Source organism: Zerene cesonia, chromosome 14 (assembly GCF_012273895.1).
Source record: "Zerene cesonia ecotype Mississippi chromosome 14, Zerene_cesonia_1.1, whole genome shotgun sequence".
NCBI classification, from domain to species: Eukaryota; Metazoa; Arthropoda; class Insecta; order Lepidoptera; family Pieridae; genus Zerene; species Zerene cesonia.
In genome coordinates, this window is record NC_052115.1 from 2,489,772 (window position 1) to 2,512,669 (window position 22,898).

General features: G+C 34.4%; 1 protein-coding gene across 3 annotated transcripts in view; it reads left to right on the forward strand.

Annotated features, from left to right (window-relative positions):
* Nucleotides 1–22,898, forward strand: part of LOC119832053 (zinc finger protein 608-like) — a 95,643-nt gene that overhangs the window by 12,590 nt on the left and 60,155 nt on the right. For 2 of the 3 annotated variants that reach the window (XM_038355649.1, XM_038355648.1), the window contains exons 1-2: nucleotides 10,721–11,007; nucleotides 21,808–22,608. In XM_038355649.1, coding sequence (XP_038211577.1) covers nucleotides 21,868–22,608 — 741 coding nt within the window. In that variant the 5' untranslated portion in view covers nucleotides 10,721–11,007; nucleotides 21,808–21,867. Of the gene's footprint in view, nucleotides 1–10,720; nucleotides 11,008–21,807; nucleotides 22,609–22,898 lie in introns of those variants that run through there. The other variant, XM_038355647.1, reaches the window with a different exon arrangement.

Here is a 22,898-nt window from a genome sequence, read left to right on the forward strand (position 1 = left end):
TATTTAACAATATTGTATTGCAGGTACGAATAGAGAAAACTCATTAAGAGGTTTTGAAACAGCTGCATTCACAATTTTACATAGTACGAGTATACAGAACAAATTAATAAGCGTTCTTTATTTTCATTATTACAATTGTATTCAGGATTCAGTGCAGTGAAACGCTTTATTCTCTCGCAAACGACGTCTGACTCAAGTGTAGCAATTAATATCTCTTTCCCAGAATTTCGTCCATTGTAGTTCCCGGAACGTATTTTAAACGTTTGACGCCACAATTATCCGTGCTCATACATCGTTTTTTCACATTAATCCCGTTACTGGGAAATTGTATTTTCGCCTTTTCTAATAAAGTCATCTTTTGACAGTATATTACAGTAATTTAGTAATTTTTACAAAACATTTATTACCTTAATGTTATATGTTTATAACAAATAATATACCCCTATATAAATGTCGATTGACTTAGCCTCATTATTAATTATTATAGGCGGTTAAAATTCATTTGAATGTTCTCTATTGAACGCTTTAAATTTATTTTCCTTTAATCAGATCGTCTATGATCGTATTCTGAATATATTAATTTAGATTGGCAGATTTATTAATAATAGAAACAACACGAGACGGATGTTATTTATTGCTTGATTTATGTGAATACATCAATTCTTAATCTTTGAAGGTTTGTATTTAAAATGTCTTTGATTAATTAAAAGGCACACCTACTTATTGGTATAATCAAGATTGAAAGACTTCTGATTTATTTTTTATATGACAAGACCTCCTTAGGAGTCATTCTCTCGTATAAACAACTAGCTGGAACCTACGGCTTCGCTTGCGTGGTACCCGGCTAAAATGTAGCCTACGTGTCAATGTAGGCCATAATCTATCTCTTTCAATTTTATACAGATCCTAACAGAGGTTTCTACGTGAAAGAGTAAAAAAAATCCATATATTTCTACACTTTTTTGGTTTGGAATATCGTTTCTCATTCTTTCTGGTCTATAGTACTTGAATGTTTTTTTAAAAAAACTTTTCTAAATAGCAAGCTATAAGTAAGTAATTCTAAACCAACGTTGTACAGTTTTTGACCAAACCCAGGGCCGGTTTCGGTTAATTATAACAATCCACACGGTCACCAACATTATCTAATAATAAGCACTCTTGAAATGTAACAGAGCAAAAAATATATAAAGAAACGCGCGGAGGTGTACTTATCGCTGGGAGCAATCTCGTGTATTACGGTCTTTGATCTCTTATTAGTTATTAAGCTTGTAACATTCATTGTTATTAAAACATTCATAGAATTGAAATGTGTGAATTCATGAAAGACGGAACGATGGTGTGTTTGTACTTTGTTTGATTATTAATATCGTCTTGGTTTCATTAGTTGGCTTTGTTTTATTATGTATAGGGGTCTCTTTGATATCAAATGGATATGTTCAAATAAAATAACCGAATAGAAACAATATAAAAAAAAAACAAAACGTTGTTATATATTTAAATCTATCATTATAGCTCATCAAAACCGTATTTCAATTTATTTCTTTTTAGTATTCGTATTATGATAAAAATAAAAAGAACTGATAGAATCTGTAACAATTCTTGGTCGATTGTATCTAAACGATTTTGTAATATTGAACTGTAGAGATTAGATTAGACGCGAATAAACTGAGCAAAGCTGATCTTAATAATCGCATTTCTAACGGATCGCGTAGGCCTTTGTGTCTGAAATTGGAGAGCTATATCTCGGTTATATTGCGTTCCAGCATATTCGATGCCAACACTTGTACCATTATGAGATCCTTGTCATGTGCAAAAGACTAAATACTATATTTACCGGAATAAGTGTTTTTATTTCGTTCACAAATAAGTTGTTCCATGGAAGCGGTGAGATTTATCCGAAAATCAATCCAATTACCGCTGTAAATAATTACTAAAGACCGGACACCTGAAAACGATATCCTTTGTTTAATTTAGTGGGACAACCGGCAAAATCTGAAGGTGCGGGGTAGCTACGGTTTCCATAACAACACGCGCCTGGTGGTCTCCCCCGCCCCCCCGCCGCCGCGCGGCCCCCTCGCCGCGGCACCTCGCCCCCCGCGGTGTATCGATCCCAGCGCCCCCTCCCCGCGCCGCACCAAATCAAATTACAGGAGCGGAGCGGGAGAACGGATGGCTGCTGGCAACCGCGTACCTCTCGCCGACTCAATCAACTTTGTATTGGCCTAATAGTATTTTAATTCCATTGCCGCTTTGAACTGAACACTTACACCCCACGATAGCTTGTTTGCAAATTAGATATACGCTACATTGTACGCTCAGCCCATGTTTGTTGACACTTGTAAATTACTAAATTGGTGCTTTATTATGTCGTATAATAGAGAGCATCGCTAATCAGAACATTTTATGTTTTATGCAGACAACTTACATTAAACCTTTATTATATATTTTATTGTACACAAAGTTTTTAACGACTGTATGGTAGGTATAATTGAAAATATAATAATTTATAAACATTTAAATGTCTAAAACGCTAATTTAAAATATATTTAAGCACTTTATGTTACAGTGAGCAAAAGTCTAAATACTCATAAATATTTTCTCGTAGGCTAAAAAAGTATTTGTGAATGAAAGCGCAGAACTCTTATAAAGTGTATTAAAAAGAAAAGTAATCGTTAAGAGGCAGCAGTTTTGTGGGTTCTGAGTTTTTTAAGTGCTTAGGGCGCACATTTTTTATCATAAATGGGGGAGATGCAGGCGGATTCAAAGCAAATTTACCCGGAAAGCTGACTTTCCACCGACTACATTATTATGCAAGTAGGTACAGCGCGAACTGAGAAGGATTTTGCTCTACCTTGCATATTATCTACGAAACTATAAAGCGTAGTAGGATCTGTTTTAAATTATAAATGTCTCCAACTTAAATTTCTTGAATAACATTTGAAATGAGATGTATTTAGGTCTGTTATTCCGTGCCAAGTGTTCCCCGCTATTATCTAATGCTGCATCAATCGGACACGTCGCTTGTGAATAATAATCGATGCCATAACTGGTATTTAGGGTCATTAAGGTGATTCGTTATAGGCGCTCGCAAAATTCAGATTGCTAATAAATAATCTAACTCCAAAATCAGTATGCTAATTTATTACACTCTCTTGGAATTTTCCGAACAACAACAAAAACAGATAAAAAGCCGATCGATAACAATAAGTATGATTAAATATCTATAAGAGGACAGTAAACATCATTAGTGATAAATAGATAAATTATTTTGATTATAAATCACTTCATAAACCGTAACGTAGAGCGTTTGATGGATGCTAATCCTTACCAGTAATTAATTATTATTACATATTTCAATGATGTTAATTTATGCTCGTAATATTGTTAATTAATTGAAATTGAAACATTAGAACGGCATCCACATTCCATCGTCAAATCTGTACCACCTCTCGGGCGTTGCCAACGAATTAGTACTATTAGTCATTCCGTCGTGTCATAATAATCCCGTGTTGAAATAATACAATGATTGATTAGCGGAGTGGAATGTGCGGGAGAACTATAACAAATGCTACATGTGTTGTTTATTTTATATCGTCCAGCAATAAAATCGATTATCGTATCGAATCGCGAGCGAGGGGACGACAGCCGCTCGGGGACGTTTTAATGAGCGAATGCCGTGTCGCTACTCGCTGAGCGCGCCGACCGCCGGAACATTTGTCTCCCTACGAATAATGGAAAAAGCGCTGAAAAGATATTTATCACATCAGCTGCAGCTCCTTGTTGACTCACTTTATTCGCTACATTTCATCGCTTCACAATCAAATATATCAAGCTCATCGCGCACAATTCTCTCTCTTTATACTGTTTTTCTAGCGTTATTCGTAAAGCATTAAAACTCGAACCATCCTGGGCAATGTTTGAAAAATAAAAAAATATTTTGTGTTTCACAGCGAATTTGTCGTTAAATGATGTTAGCGTGTTGCGTGATTGTGATGAGCATGTATTTGGTTCGCTGCCAACAATGTTTAGACATGTCCGCGAGTAGTAGCAGGAAAATCTTTTTATTTGTCTCTAGGTGATTCATAAAGTCTCCATCCAAGCCTAACGAACGGCACACTTTATGAAAGTTGATAAAATAGGAATTCTTAACCACGCAATTCAAAGCAACTTCATTTGGTCATGCAAGAACACTAAATCAGATATGATAGTGACGTTGGATTTCCGCCAAATGTGAGTTTGTTTTCCAACTTAGCGAGCATACAGAAGCGCTTCAAAGAAATAAATATAGAAAGAAAGAAGTTCTTATCTGCGTTGGTTTACAAAGCGGGACGATTCCTTGCTCTTACATCCGATAAATTAATTAGAAGTGGTCAGTGCGGCGGCAAGAACACGTGTAGTTAGCGTCGAGAATTCGAGATTAGCTGAGCGATATTGAGTGACCTCAGTGGGTCGTGACTCGTGGGGCAATTCGGTCCGACTAGAGCGCACATATCTACGTATATAATCTAACTATCGAACGCTAATAAACACCTACGACGCCACGCACGTACAAAGCTACTTCGTGCGGACACAAATTGCTTTTGTTCGCATCGGACGTGCTGTGATAGAACCCGCTGCAATTATTTCCTTCTTATTGCGGTTGACGTGTGATGGATTCACAATAAGCGTCTCGGCTTCGATAATTACTGAGCTCATCGTTAGTTAATATTAAACTATAAATATAGTATTTATTGACAATCAAAATTTCCTTTATAAACAAACATGCTTAGAAATTGTTTTTACATTCTGAAATAATTCCAATTATATCATTATTAATATTTTTTACACCTCTATAAATTATGAAACCCTTACATGTTAAGATGGATCAATTAATCAAGAAACAACGAAGAAACGTTTAACGTTTTTTTCGTGATTTTTTATAATTTTTTTTTATCAGTCCACCTTGAGCCGCCATCGAACCTATTAGCTGAGTACCAGGCGCACTTATACGTGAAGAGTTCGATTTGGCTTAATAATGTCGTTTGTATCAAAGTCGATACGCGTGGGTGCATTTCATATTATCGGAATCATCTGGGAGATGAGTGTGTATCGAGCCGATTCTCTTAGTACAATCGGTTTTATCTGTGATGAAAAATTTAAATGCTTCTGATTTATCGGAGTTGTTTATGTCAAATCACTCTTTTTCAATTCTTGATATGAACATACATATGTTTATTGATATGGTATGTTTCTTTTTCTTGATATATTAATATGTATAGTATACTGGAGGGTTAATCTAAGCAATTTCTATGAATAAAGAAGTAATTTTATGCACCTTTTACCGATGCTTTAAGATAATTGAAGTACCTACAGAAACTATTAAGTCTTGCAGAGGCCGGTGTTAGGTTTATGATAATTAATTTGTATTTAAACTCTGCATTGAGTTTGATCCACCAATAAATCACTAAAAAGTAAAAACTATAAAGGTAGTTAATTAATTAATTGTAAGTACTACTACTATATCGGAATGATTTATACAATGTAACAGGGACGTCGTTGAATAGGCCGCAGGGGGAATGGGGTAACATGAACACACGGCAGGTGACATTTCATAATTACATGTAATTATTTTCTACTCGGCGGACAGTTGTTTTCATAAAACCTTTTAACTCAATAATAGCCTTCATCGTGACATATTGAATAATTGAATATGTTTTCATTCAATTTATTTTTGTACGGACTCGATGTTTATGATTATAACGCTTTTATTGGTTTGATTGGTTCTAAAAATATCTAATTTAAAATGACGTCAATGACTGACATATGTATAAGGTATGTCAATTAAGTTATACTATCAAATATTATATAATTTTTCGAACAAAAAATAAAACGCACAATATTGCCTTCAATTCATTTTTATTTTTCTAAATCATAATTTTAAACGAAATATGATTTTGATATAAACGTATAATGCAGGGTTTGTCGAAAAGCGCGGATAGATTGTTCTTTATAAAAACATTTTATTATTCAGTCATTTATGTCAAATTACCACGTCAAGTAACACGAATGAAAAGTATGCAGATATTTAAGAACATTTTATGATTAGAATTATGTTCGTTAGAACAATCGCTTTGTGTAAAGTAGACGTGGTGGTATCCGATTGAATTCGACCGAAAACCCAGTAACAACAGTATACATATTTCAATAAAATTTTATATCAGACCAAATTGTTATGTTCGCAATAGTGATTATTTATTACAAATAATGACAATGTGAATTTTCTAAAGATGTCCAATCTATAAATATATTTATGACGTAATGAAACAGAGGGTCCACTAGAAAGCTGTTCTCTGTATCGTCAAAATGTATAGGGCGTTAATAATTTTTACGGTTCGCTTGTTACACACTTCGATGGTTTTACCATTCTACAATATTACATTGAGGTTAGATATTAAATTACTTTAACGTGACTGAAATCTTTTATTTGTACAATATGTTGTATTTCGAAATCCATCCGATATTATATCTAAGCGTGAAAGCTTGATTGGATATGTCATGTTAATATTTTTTATTGTGTATATATAATATAATATAAAATAGTAGACTGAATCGATATGAATAAATTTCATACGATTATTCAATTACCAATGTAACGATTATTTGATATGATAATAGTCATTTATTTATTAATTAACGAATGTGAGTCGCATACATTATTAGCATACTAAGAATATACACGTTGATGCAGTATTTATTAATTTGTCATTTGGTTCAAACTATTTCTACGTAAGTATACGTATCTACTTCACAATTACTCTTTTATAATTATAGCTCGAGGCAAAATTCAGTAGTTCACCCTTTTATTCTTAGCCCCTATCCGAACATCACATCTTGCCGCATATAAACATTGCTTAAAGCTAATAACAGTGGATAATTGTTATAAACTGACAGTCCATTTGTTACCTCTTACATAAAAACGTTTGTTCGTACCGTCCAAACGATACATAAATGGCAATAAAAGCATAAACAACCATACAAGGCGACGTACTAATGAATACCGAACGTTAAATTAAAATGAGACGTAATGTGACAGTAATCAGACTTTTTACTTTTGTTTATTGTATCGATTAACCCACGCGTTAAACATACCGCTTTTATCAGTTTATTTATCTTATCGCCTTTTATATTATGTGCCTTTAACAAATAATTAGATTGTAAAATACTTATGTTGTGGGTGAAGATGTGTACTGAGGTTTAATGTCGAAGAGTTTTAAATTCATTAAATGTAATGGAATGAGGCAATAAACCATTTTGAAATGCTAATTAACAGCACTCTATACAAATATATGTTATTACATTGGTTCTGTTGACGATGTTTAACGTATCTCTTCTTTTCTTTTATTAGATTTAAATTTAATTGAAACAACATATTACGAATGTTTTTCAAAACAAAATTGGTTTTACATACGTTATATTTTCATATAAAAGTGATGGAAACTTTTTGGAGGTTGTAAATATGTTTTTTTTATATTTTAAATATGTATGACACATTATCATAGTAACGGGAGGACCAGGGTGTCAGCGATAACGCGGAATTGACACCGCACCATCAATCACTTTAGAGTGGGTCGAGTGAGTGTCGAGTTGCAGTTGTGGTTATCGCGTACAAATTGCTGTCACTTCGGTGATTAACAGCGTGCCATATGTCGAAGAGTAACATACTTAAACGAAGGTTTGTTCAGTGTGAACAGTATCGAAGTTCATTTATTTCGTTCTAAGAATTTCTTATGTTCCAGTAATTATTTGGCAGTTGTTTTATTTCGAATTAAAAGAGTAATCGAGTTTAAAATATTCCATTCTATTTATGAGTTACTAAACAGAGATTTTGCTTATATATAATAACTTTTAATAACATTAATTTCAATCTAAAAATTATATTTCATTATCTTGACTTTCTTATTCTAGCCACCTCATGCTATAAAATATAATAGTGTACTTAAACATAATTAAAAATTTTAACAAAGAAAAAACTACATGCGTTTGCATTCAATAATAAGTACGTAATTCATGTTTCGAAATTGTTATTAAAGTACCATTTAACATGCACATTCCGCATTGAAACAATGGAGACTTAATTATATTTTGCATCAGCGAAATGTGATCGACAACCGAGAATGCTAAAGGCAGCGTTATGTATAACAATGCAACTGTAACTGTCATCGTTACGAATACAATATAAAAAACATTCTCCCACAGATTATGCAATAGGTATTCTGTAAGTAAAACCTCTTTGCACCACCACTTTTAAAGTACTAACTAATTGTAACCACCTTTTTTTGATAAAACTTATCTTCCTTAATAAGTGTTATATTTCCCAAAAATATTTTCCAGGTCGAATTATAGTATGCTGTATGTAGTTTCGGAAACATCTGTTCAAAATCAAATAAGTCACAATACAACTTCAATGTAAAAATCTTATCTTTGTGTATCTCATTGATAGGGTGGAAAGCCTTTATAAAGCTAGTTTCTTACTTTATTAGAAAATAAATTAAAAATTAAGTTGTAAAAGATTGTTATTTCCCTTATAATGAACACTTAATATTTGTCCTTTACTCTAAAAGCTTATATTACCGTTTGCTATTGTTATTTATATAGTTACTGTACTTGATAATGTTAATTATTACAGTTAATTGATAAACTACATACCTACAGTCGCCGTCAACAAATCCCCGATATGACAGCTTGCGTCGATACGGTAAAGTGGGGCCGCGGCCGTAGTGATTATAGTTTCCGGTATCAGTTACGTTCCTTTGTATGCATTGTTGGATTTTGAGTGAGGAAGCTCATCCGGTGGCTGAGGTTTCTTGGAAATACAATTGTTTTCATGCATCTGATGTAGGTACCTGTACAGCGAGTCAGCATTTTAATATACGTTAGATATAAGTAAATATTAAATATGGTTTTTAAATCTTTTTTTGTTTCAAGAAGTGTGAGATACCATTTTTCTTGTATAATTATTAGATTTAAGTCAACAATTAAAAGGTTAATAGATAATACTTTTATATAACAGTGTAATATGAGTGAAAAACTGCACCTGTCTAAATTTTATTAAATAAATAAAGATAAACAAGTAATATTATACAAACTGTAAATATAAAGCACACAATTAATAGAAAAATGCAAGGAAGCTGTATATTTCTTTGAAGCTGCGAAATCAAAGTACATATTTAAATAATACTTAAGTTTTTCGTTATCAAAAAGTATTCGTATTACTGAACAAAGAGCCGACCGCATTGATCCCAACAAAAGAATATGAGAAATATCTGCCTTCACGGCGGAGATAGCACGTCTTCGAACTTATCAGAAAATTCTTCCTTCTTAAAACATTTGGAGTACCTGCATCACAATTCTGCTGCATAACCGTATTGTGGAATATAAAACGCGATGTGCCGTTTTTGAAAAGGTTGTGTCACTAGCTTATCTTATCTTAAATATTTGACTTATTTGTGTAGTTGTGCAGATAGCATTCATTCATTTTTCGGTTTAGATACGTGCGTGACTAATTTCTATAATATAAGTTTTTTATACGGTATGTTTTTAATACATAATCAAGTTGTACATAATTGTTAGTGTTTTGTTTTATAACATATATCGCAATTTACTCTATCATTAAGCGTATGAATACAGACACGTTTGATTTATCATTATATCACACATGATATTTAATAGCATCCTCAATGACGCTAATTACGGCATACAAAATGAGGTTGACATTAATAATGCTCTTGTGAGTCTTGACTCTTGTGTAATATATCTATTATGCGAAGAAGAAACAGAATTGTGCGATGTGTACTAGTTAGTCCGAGTTTCGTCTCCTAAATTTCGAATATCAATTAAAAGTAATCTCGTGTCATAATTTATTCATTCCCCACAGAAGATGCTTCGTTAATAAAATTTAATTATCCTTTTGTTTAAAGAAGGCATTACACAAATAAACTTTACGAGTCGAACGTCGGAGCATAACTTTTTTATTGTCTCACGTGTTCCCTTGTGTGCATGCAGACGCGTACTTCGAAAAAAAGAACAGTTTTATTGCCGCCTACCGCACGTTATTACCGAACATGTGGCTAAGGTCAAATATGGTAACAGATATTTATTTATAATTATTATAAATGTTGTTCGATTTGCATAGCGATGCAATGAATAAATCTGCTTCAATCAGAATGGTATAACAGCGGTAACATTTTGTTATCCCTTCATGCATAAATGTTTGTGTAATAATTTTGGAAGCCATGTTCTCTGCGTCCCCATTCCCCTCGTGCCCGCGCCTCCTCGCTACGTTGCACACACCGCGAAGCGCGGAATCGTTCTTCTCTCTCTGTCTTTAGCTTTATGAAAATAACGTGTGCTTCAACGGGCTGCTTTATCACGTAATTCTGTTAATATACTATTCGAGGAACACGAGTAAGGCTAATGTTTGAATTACATAAACTCACCTGCATAGTAAATGGGTATTGAACTGAGTAAAACAATCGTGTAGGTAGGTCCATACATAATTCGCTATTTAGAAGTTTTTAGCGCAGTTTTACAGTTTAGTGTGGGATTAAGTGAAGCGTGAAATGGTTGTTGCCGCTCGGGAATTGGGCATCTATTCGAATACCGCAACTCGCTTCGCCTGAATAAACCGCCATTTGTATCGCTCGTCGCGTAACGCGTTTGCTTGCGCTCGCCGCTCAGTATTCGTGCAGCGTGCGTAGATACCGCGCGCTCGCTGTGGCCGTCTTGCTAGCGTCATTCGTGCTAGTGACTAGTGTTGTGTCCCGGTGTCCTGTTTGACGGTTGTTTTATCTTTGTAGGTGTGCCGATTCGGATTCCCGTGCAAGATCTGGCATGGAGTGTTGAGTGATGGTGCTTTGAGATCGTGCTGCTAACCAAGTGATAGTGTAACTAAAGTGCTATTAAGTGCTGAATGGATTGTGTCGTTTTGGGATTGTCATCGCCAGTCACCGATAGACCTAATTGGGAACGGTAAGAACTTATGAACTCTGTTAAACTTATGATTGCCTTGTACATTTATATTACCTTATAACTTGTGTAGAAACTTGTAAGAATAATAAATGTAATAAGGTTGTACGTTATTTATTCTTTAGCTTATGATTTTATATTATTTGCATCGTTCATCCTTTTGTTTGCATTCTTCATACAAGTATGTTAAATTGCTATTTACTTACATATTATTAATGTGTATACTATGTATGCTACGTGAAATACTATTTTCTTATCTTAATAGTTGGTTACACCCGGCTTGTTAAATTTAATCTGATAATGCTTTTATTACTCAATGTTGATAAAATTTTATATAATTTAATGAAAATTTCTTCAAGTAACGATAATAATTAACAATAAAAATATACATATTATGCATATAACACTTCGTACATTGTGATGTGCAAGCAATCAATTGAATGATTCATTTTAACTGTAAAGTCTGGGCAAAGTTTGTTTTTCAGTATTGCGAACTAAATGACAATAAGTTGCGAGCGTCGCAAATTACTTAGAAGGGAAGTCTCCCCTTCAAATGATATAATAGGTTTAAGGTACCTACATCTCTATAAAAAGAAACCTTTTTAGTACATATTACCTAACAACTTACGGAATGAAATCCATCGTGAATACAAAGTTACTATTATACAGCTGTTAAATATCAATAAATCAATAACAACTCTATTATCTGCTTTATGTTTGAATCCATTTGAGCAATCTGTTCGAACAATGGCGTGGGCTAACATTCGTACAATGCTACGTAGGTAGGTACATCTATTTAGTTGTAGTTACTTTATAACGGTACCAATTTGCTTCAACTACAAATATAACACTGCTGTAAATATCTCTTTATTTTTTAACAAACTAAATTCTTCCTATTATACCTAAAGAAGTGTATCTTGAAATGAGTCATCAAATCAAAAATAACACGCTGGAAACCAGCATTCAGAACACGATTAATATATACGGTATATTAATAATGTGTATAAAATGTTGATCTCTCGTACGTTATAGCGAAACACGATTTGAAACAGCCATTTGAACAAGTACGAAACTCAATCTGTTTGCGTTCCTTATACTGTACGGTTACCATTTTCCTTCGAGAATCTCGCTTGAACACAACAGTAGTGAGCGAGAGGACATTACGAAAGTTCACACGTTAGAACGGGATGAAAGAGGGAAATAAGTCGGGGCTCAGTTGGTTTACCGCTTTTTATTTTATACAGCTTTCATATTTAAAGACTGGGCTTTGTTTTAAAAGAAAATATCTTGCAGGTTTAAAAAGTTGTAAAAATTCATTTTGTAGGCTCTCTCAAATAGAATGAGATGGAGGTTTACGTGGGAACTTCTCGTATAGAAAGATATTAAATTATAAAAGGTTATCGTAATTTGTAAGAGACAATGTAAGTATTGTTATGAGTTGTTACGTAAGTACTTCCGTTTCTTCTTTTTTCTACTTTAATTAGAACGAATTGATGTTTTTTTATTACACATTTTGTTCAAAGGGAAAGTTATATGTTTACAAATCAGTATTACAAGCACAGGGTATTGTAAAACTAACAATTTCGACATGAAGTCGTAAAAGAGAAGTTTTTTGTTTATTTTGAGACATCAAGAGGGTCGAAATCCATTACGGGTTAGTGAAAGGACAGCTTTTTATTTGTTGAAGATAAAATGATGAGACGGACCGATCTCTTGGTGATTCTTTGTTTTATCTCATATTTGTTTGACGTTTGTTGTGTAATATTGATTCAGTTTGTGTTTATATACACTTAATTCCCTTTTTGCCACATTAATTTATATACATGTAAATATTACCTAGGTTCATTAAATTTATACTTATTACTCCTATGTTTAATGTACATGAATTAAATGATTGTCATTTTTTTTCGCGAGAATAAACAATATCTAAAAAGTACATACTTTCAATACTTATATGCAGAATTCATACAAGTTATCCAATTAAAAATTTCAAATAATGATTTAGTATAAATACAATGCGTGTCATGCACAAACTATTTGATATAAGATCTTATAAATGATACCGACAGAATGTCTGCGTAAAACGTGAATTCCATAGAAAATTACTCGTACATGTTTTAGTGCATATAAACATCTCGAACGTACGTCAAATGGATATTTCTCTTAATAACGATGGACTGTATTAATTGCAAACTGTTATTAATAACATAGGAATGTATCGAAACCGTCTGTGGCTCGTGTAGTAAAGCACGCAATGTAATGTATTTAATGCCAACGCTTCAATGAAATAACTAATAGTAATGACAGTACGCTCTCATTCGCAGTACATACATATTATATGTTTTTTAAGTGTAAGTATATGTATTTTGCGGAATAATCTTCAGCAAAAGTTTATCCTGATGTCTGCGTAAATATTTAGACATATTAATCACCTAAAAGTAAGGTTAACCTAGACATATAAATTGAATATTATAAAATGAACGAGGTTTGTGGCTACCGAATAAAAAAGAAAAGTGTTATAAGCTTGCTTAACGACGTTCAAATAATAGATTAGGTTAGTCCCATTAGTGGTTAAAGATGTGGGAAGCTATAAAACGTTGTGAATCCGTAAAAAATATACTAGGGAAACAGCGATTAACTGGCATTACTATGAAACTCATTACGAAAACCCGCACCCACACGTTGTATTAGATAAGCTATCAGATATCACAATGGAACATTAATCCGCGGTCAAATCATTAAAATCTAACGCCCGACGGGAGTTGACATTTACGTCCTAACATTTTCATATTGATTTATTGACTAATCCGCTTGTCGCAAAATAATTATGAACGATTCGCCACTAAGCCTCATTAAATCATCTATCATTTGAAATGTATTATGTATTTCAATGTTCTATTATTAAATTAGTGAATAATTATTGAACGTCTATATTCATCACGCAATTTGTAACGCGGTATTAGCAAATTGGACTTTAGGCCTTTGGAATAAAATACACTTTTACAAGTTTTCCGCTAAGATAAACATCATAATAGTTACTGTAAATTGAACACTCAGGGTACAGTGTACTTACTGCACTGCACCGTTATTTTACAGTTTCATAACACTTATGTTGTTGAGAATTGCTTGCTTGATACTTGATAGCCGCTAATTTAACATTACCACAGAATCAAACGTTAACCGATAAAATTGATGTCGCAGTTACGCTTTGCATATATGTATTTTATGTAATACGCAACTTTCGCAATTACGTAGAAGGTAATAAAAACCACTTTCGAATATCACATTTCTGCATCGAAATAATGGCAGCAACGAAACGCTTTTAGAAACAGGCGTCTTTATTTTCCAGTTGATTATAAAAATACTTATTCCGAGATAATCTTGTTTGACATTATTACTTCGCGGACTCCTTTCACGCTTAACTTGATATTGCCTCGGAGATGACGAGTTGAATAGCCATCCAAATCAATTCACGCTCGCCTTACTTACAAAGAAAATATTACCTTCAAAGAGCCTCTCCAGTCGCTTTATCCTTAAATTCACACGTCTCTTTCACACGATTTAAAAGTCCTCGAGCTAGAAAAGGACGTGTATACCAGACGGTATTCATTGAATGTTTTGTATGTAATATAAAAAGACGTATTTGGGTTTAGGGTTTCATATAGCAGCCTGCCCAGGTAATCCGCAAATGCTTACGCCTAGATTACGTGCTTATCCTTCATATCATTCTTGCCAGTTCAATTTCTTATTTTCTTTGTTCGACCCAGCGCGGCGTTTCTATTAAAAATGTGACGACAAATTCCTATAGAAGACTTGAGTGTAATAAGGAAACAATGTGATACAATATGGTTTTTATACTGTCTTCTTGAACGTTTTAATTTAATATGAGATAATGATCTTGAATCACAACCCCGTCATAATAATACTTTGTAACAGCGATGATGTTTTTCTAATTTAAACGGTTTCACATGACGTGACAGTAGATTTCACTTGAGGCACTACAATTACGTTTGAGCTGATAGTACTATTTGCACAAACTTTGTGGCACTTAAAGTTTCGGCAGATCATATAGTTTTTAAGTCAGTAAGTATTCAGACCGTTTACACTTTGAGATACATAATGATAACATATCATTGTAATTTATTTCTTTGAGCTCGAGTATATGTATATTATTGAAGCTTGTATTTTATAAGTGTGGCTTGCTAACGGATATTTATTGATAAATATACCATATTAACTCTGTTGAATATATATTGTTACTATGATTGAATACTGTAAGCGTACACGGCTAACTATAACAATGTACATGTTTTATAATTTATTAGCATCACACAATGTACAATAAAAAACATACATAATGTAGGGGCGTATTTTACAAAGTTAGCTAGAAATCCAATAAACATTTCTGTAGACGGCTAAACTAATTTCAACATATAGCAAACTGTGCATTACATTTCCGCGTCACGAGCAATTTTTCTCGTATAAAGTGCAGGCCGGGTTCGATGCTCGGGCAGAGCGCCAAGTAGCGCGGCTTGTCCGTAAATCACCGAGTACCAGGCTCGCAGCGCTTCGAGGAGCCCCCAATCAGCCGTGCTATTGACAAACATACGGCTCGACTATAATGGAATCCGCCGCGATTTATCCGTCTCTCGTTTCTTTCGTTTGAATTTCCGATTCAATCCAGTGCGATTTAAGCGCTTATGAGTGATGAATAATGGTTAAATATTCCAAGTTTATCCGCTATTCGAATTCCTCGTGAATGTTTGAATAATAATGAACGGGTATTGTGCTTCCGAGCGTTGTTTATTTATTACCATTCTATACGACTACATGGCACAATAATAAGTCATGCGAAATCTAAATTTATAACAGTAATGTTACTGGCAATTTAGCTCACTTTATATCCCACAGGGACTTTTGCACAAGCAAATTGTGTCGTTGCGCTGCATACATTTTCCGTGTTCAAAATCAAGATTTGTGGTTGGCATTGTGAATTTAAGTATGTGGATATACGTGTGTACCGGTATCGAATTATATTTAATAGACATTACAACACTTGAATGTTGTAACTATAATTGCTATTTCTTGGTGCAATAATCGTTTATTTCACGCATCATTTTGCGCCGAATATTTGAATTATTTATTAAATTCAGTTCCAAAGATTAAACCGATTTAGTGCGTAAAAGTGGATTTCTTTATAACGTAATGCGAAAATTGGCACGGCACATGTTTATTTTTATGAACGATAATATATTGTTTCAATTGTGATTGCATACCGACGTCATGTCCTCACTGCCCGTGGCATTCTTAGTATGCATTTTTATTTATATGACACAAGAGAAGACATTTACAGCCAAGCGTTTGAGAAATCGCGCGCGCAGGATCATTAACTTATTTTCTTTTTTATACGTTTTTATTTTCCAAACATGAATAATTAATTTTAATAGTGCTTAAACATAACTGACTAATTTTTTCCTATTTAATTTAAATTTAAATAAATAATTATTATCTTGCCTGGCAGACATAATTTTAAAAAAACGTTTTGCATTGATCTTAAAAGCCCCGACATAAACCCTTAAAGAAAAAAATCATCGATTTTGTTATTTCTTTAAACAAATTTTAATGGACTCAAATACATCTCTGCTCTTGCGCATACTCGCTTGTTAAATATTGAACAGCGTCGTGCGTTTACACGTACATAAGCGGTAATTTACGCGACACTTATAAGTGGTGTTCTGTGTTTATTTTCATTAATTATTTAAGTGCGGGTCTTTAATATATGCTATTTCATATGTATAAATAATTGTATTCATATAATATGTCTGAATTATTGAATGTTGTTAAGATAACGCCTGATCGTATGTTTTATCAATTCTGCATTAATTCTAATTAAATCATTTTAATGATATACTTAATGTTATAGATGATACGCGATAAATATTACAGTTGATAGCGTTATCAGGCGCTTTATCTAGCCAAGTCGTAATCCCGTTTTATTGTATTATATTTTATTAAAACTTTATTGATATTTCTTTCATTTACTTAATATCTGTTGTATAATTTATAGACTCAACTAAGGCTTAGGCTGTAGATTATGATAGTATTCTGGAATTAGCCACAAAGATATTTGCAAAAAAAAAATTACATACATATATTTTAGAACTGGCAATAAGAATCATTTTGCAATAAACAATATCTCCATCAGATTATCTTATATAGTTTACTACGCGCAATTAACTAATATATAAACTGATAATATTTTACATAAATGAAATTAATGTTTTCTCAGTCGAAAGGAAACGAGTATCGGCTAAGCTATAAAACATCGCCTCGGGCATACGAGTCAAAATATTTAAAGTGTTTATTCGTCAAAGCTGGCACCGCTTCCACGCGTTACAATAAATGAGGTTACAGCTATTTGTGAATTTCATACGCTTTAATAGTTATTTCATTTTAATTAGAATATCGTGAGATCGTATTATCTGTTTTACATAGTGAATGAAACGAAAAAGAAACAAGTGTGTACAAGACGGTACACAATTACAACAAATGAAAAAAAACTTTATACAACAAAGTGAGACTTGCACAAATAGCGGCCTTATGGCTTCTAAGCCATCACTTCCAGGCAACTATGCACAATATAAACTTAAACAACACCAAGGCAGAGGGTGGTTATGTTAAAAGTTTTCGATTTTGATAAAAACTTATTCAATATACACACTTGTATAATAAACGCGAGGAAGCTTACGGGAGTGTTTTAAGAAAGAAGAAAAATTGGTAGTTACCTGTTCTGTAGTTCTGCACATTTATTTAAAAAAAATAGCTGCGCCCCACGGTTTCACCCGCGTAAGTCCGTATCCCTAAGGTATATGGGAATAAAAAGTAGCCTATATGTTATTCCAATTGTCCAGCTGTCTACGTAGAAAATTTCATTGCAATCGGTTCAGTAGTTTTTGTGTGAAATAGTAACAAACACGCACACATCCTTACAAATTTTCCCATTTATAATATTAGTTGGCAGGATGACGTAATGTGTTTCGATTAGAATAAAGAGACACGACTACAATTTTTTTCATTTTGATACTAGGCATATACTTGGATGTTTTCCTGATATTTTTACTTTAATGATATCGAAAATGATTTGTATTTTCACTAAATTCCTTTTTGTTTGTTAAACCTAATATCGAAAAATTTCATCAATTTCGTTAGTTTTACGTTGGTAAGTGTGGTAATGGATAACTTATAAAAACACGAAAGGTACCTACACGTACACGTATTTATTTTTCTCAATTCACACATTATGTAACGCAAATATAACGATTCTTGGAATATGTTTAGTATTTTTGATGTATGAAATGTTCCATGTATTCAATTTACGAGAATCATATCTATTTAACGTCATTAGCTGTTTAAGACATCCATTGAATTTAGTGTTGATACTGTGGCTTCAATGAAACACTTCTACAGAACATGCTATTCTTATCAGTGTTTTTTTACTTGGTATTATGTGTCTTGGTTGAATAATGCGAATGATTTCAACACTACTAATTTTAATGGTTTTGTAAATAACTCTGTCTGATTGTCTCCTATTTGCGCTTTAACCACTGAATCGATTTAAATGATATTTACTACAAAGGCAGTTCGAGATTTAACGGGGACATAGAATAAAATCATCATCAGGAAGGACATATATCCCGGAAATCCCGGGAACGGGGCCTATACGGGTTTTACTTTGACAATGCGGGTGAAGCCGCGAGCGGAAACCTAGTATAAGTAAAATAACATTAATAACTTGTGCTTACTATCAAATACATCAGTGTAGTATTTATTCGTTGTAATTTTTATGCGCCAGATGGCCTAAGTCCTAATCAAAAATGTGCATACATTCTATACAGTATCATGTCTAAATAATGTAACAGGTTGTAACATGTAATTTCTAAAGTAAACGTTCACTGAACAGGTTTTTTTTAATCACACAAGTTTTAAAAATGGTAAATATTACAATGTCCAAATAAAAAAGCTTAAGTTTTTCAACATAAATTTAACATAAAATAGCTACGTTCAATTTGTGTGTTCAGAGCCAAATTGAACAAAGTTTTGAGTTTCGACCTTTTATAAAATTAATTTTAAAGACGTGCCAAAGTAAAATAATAATAAACTCAGAACTGTGTACTAGAAGTTGGAGTCTAAACTACGAGTATATAATCGCAACTGAGATTACATCCAGCACTTAGTTTGCGAACGTGGTAGTTTTATGTTTCACCAGCGTATAACATTAATAAACATGCAACAAACTTTGTACGATAAAGTTAAATGTTTTAACTACACTACAAGGGGTCTGTCAGTTAACTTTTTAATAGGGATAGGGAAAGGTCGCGACGCCATTCAACAATTTATATGTCATATTTTTATAGGTATAAAAAAACAACAATTTATATGTCATATTTTTATACTATAATGTCAGTTTGTAGTTTATACGTCGTTTGCCTTGCACATAAAAATAGTTTGATGTATTCTTAGTTTTTGCTGCAGACAATTTAATGCCAGATAATGGGTAGTTTAATTGATTTTTAAACGTGTAATTTGCTCAATGGATGCACATAACGAATGAATTATGTAGTAATCATGTTTGTTTTTAATATTTTTGTAGTTTGTGCATACTGTACAAAATATCGAAGTTTGCAAATGCTGTCCTTACACGAGATTTTGCTAAACATATTTAAAAATAGGTACTTATATTGCATAATCTTTTAGTTGATTACTTTATAAAATATTCTTTAAAATGTTCAACAAGTTTATAATTGTTAAAGTTAGATTTTTCTGAAATTAGAATGGACTATTAAGTATTACGTAATTAATTCTTATAATACAAAAGCAAGCGTTTCTATCGTTCCATGAAAAATAAAAGAAGCCAGCTTATATATATAGTCATTATTTTTTATGAAATTGCGTTCAAGCACTTGTATAAATGTCAAGTAGGTTGTTAGCGTTCGGCCGTGCATCACGTTCCGTCCGACGTGATTAATCACTTAATTACATGTACCTGATAGTCCTAGCTTAATAAACACTTGAAATTGGAGAGCGTTATTATGATGGAATATATATTTCATTCCAGTTTGCGTGCAGTTAAATGATTTGAGATTTTTCATATAATGACGGTGTCTAATTACAGCGACTAGTAAATGAGAGTGGTTTTTTGTTAAAGAAAAGAATAAATAGGGTGTAAATAATGTATGAAATATAATATGAAATACGTGCGTTGGTTGCTCTTCTTATTTTTATTATCATTTTTTATTTATGAACCAACAACATCTTCAAGGAGTTTTGTAAAACCATTCAAAGTCATTGTACCAGGCGAACATAAGTACACTTGGCTCGTAAAATAGTCGAAAGAGTTATCAAGGGCGCAGTAAACTCGTCTTTGGCGACGCTATAAAGTATATAACCGTCATATGATTTTTTCCATTCTGCTGCTGCATTTCTTCCCTGATAGTATAACGTTATAGTGATATTTATTATTTACTTTTACGACCATAAAAGACATAACAAACATTTAGAAATATTCATATGCATAATGGTTGATCGATTTCATTGCTTTGTTTTATATCTAGACAAAATACTGTAATTAAAGAACGTAATGTAATACTTTAATTAAAATACGACAATTGTGTTACGGTAAGCTTACCTCAAATAGAAGACGAGAACTATTTCTATTACTTGTGAATAGTTGTATCCTTCACCAGTTAAATTTAGTTAGACAAAAGGAAATCCTCGTTGCAACTGTAATAGTCCCGCCGAGATAGTTTCATGAACACAAACTGCGGCTTAGACGCTAAAATAAGCAGTAAATTAATGCATTCATACAAAACGATCGTGCGTCCTCTATTAATCTAAGTACTAGATGTAAATACAACTGCGCCGACTACAGTCTAGGTTTATTCAACGAGAATAAGCGAGCTTATCTACGAGGTTTATGAGTATTTTACGATTATTGCCCCTCCGAATTGGTAATAACTCGGTACGATATGAAATTTTCTATAGAGGAATAATTTTAAATGGATATGTTCATTTAAGTCGTTTATGGATCCATATTAATTTTTATAGCGGCTCGAGAGCAGTGTATCGAATGCACTCATTACGCCCATAATGGGCCCGCGTTCGTCGGCATGTCGAATGCGCTGGTATTAATTAAGGCGTTGAATGATGTCATGGTCATTTAATTCTTTAGGGGCTAGAAGCCCGTATAGATGCAGAGTGTACCCTCATTTGTATTCCCGTCCCTTTAGTTGTCGTTTTGAATATTAATGTCGCATGGTACAATGATATAATTGAAAAATGTGGAAATTTTTGGTGATTTGTCAGTTAATAGATTCTTCTGAGAAATATGATCAACTATGGTCAATCTTTTTCGTGTTTATGACAATTACTGTGTTAACAGTTACCACACAATTTCATTTTAATGGACTGGACGCTTTGCTGACAGAGTACTCCTGTTAGTAGTAGAGTTTTTCAAGTAGTATTTATAATCATACAATTCTATACCGTATAATCCCCAGAGCTGAATAATAAAAACAGAATAAATGTATAATGTTTTTAATGGCTAACAATTATTTCATTTAAAATACATATATGCACATAGTTATAATGTAAAATGAAAAAGATTTTAAGTATATGCTTGGTACAAAATGCTGTGAAGTTTGATTTTCTTATTATGTACCTATTCACGTTTGTATATTTATTATCTATGAGTTTTTACTATGGTATGTTTTTATTAAATGTGATCTAATAGACTTTTTTTCTTAGGGCTACAATGGTGTGTGTGTGTGCGGGGCTGCGGGGGGCGGGCGCGGGCAGCCGGCGCGCATGGCGGCGCCAATGAGGGAGGGCGCGCCGGCCGGCGGAGCTCGCCCCGCGCCCCACGCGCACCCCAACTTCGAGTACGATGACAACGAGTGGGACATCGGCATCGGCGACCTCATCATAGACCTCGATGCCGACATAGAGAAGACCGACGAGGCGGGCGGCATGGCGGCGCGCGCCGAACCGGACGCGCAGCGCACCGCGCTCAAGATGAAGATCAAGCGCACCAAGCCCGGCACAAAGAGCTCCGAGGCGAAGCACGAGATCGTAAAATCGAATGAAATGAACGGCGAGCCGAAGACAGTGGCCGCCACGCCGCCCGCCGCGAAACGCGGTTCAGGGGGGCACAGAAGAGACAAAGCTAGAGATAAGCATCACCATGCGCATCCGCCGCATGATGTGAACGGCGTGGCCCGCGTGCCGCCGCCGCCCAACGCTCCAGGGCCGCCCGCGCAGTCACCGGCACCCGCCCCGGCCGCGCCACACCCGCACGCGCCGCATCCTGCGCACCCGCCGCACGCGCCGCATGCGCCCGCGCCCAAGCCGGAGCAGCGGCCGGCCGCGCCGCGCGTCGAACCCAAGCCGCAGACGCCGGCACCGCCGCCTGCGGCCCCCGCGCCCGCACCCCCGCCGCCGCCCGCGCCCGCGCCGGCCGCCTCCCCCGCCAAGCCCGAGCCGGAAGACTCGCGGCAGGAGTCGCACAACGCGCAACCACCTGCTAAGAAACAGAAAACTGAAACCAAGGTATATATGGGTGTCCCAACTCTCTTATAACTGGATCTGTAGCACCACATTAACAATGCCGTTATTGACTTTAGAGAGACAAGAAAACTTGTTCCTAACAGATGGCAAAACATTTTAAAGTTTGAACAAGCTCAGCACAGATCCTTGATATTGAAGTCGACTGACATTCTCGACGACAAGCAATAGTTAGTAGTGGACAACATTCTTTGTATTTTATAAAAGGTACATGTAATAATCGCCTGTCATTACAACTTTTATAGGTCTTGTCACTTGTCAGCTGGCCTACCGTT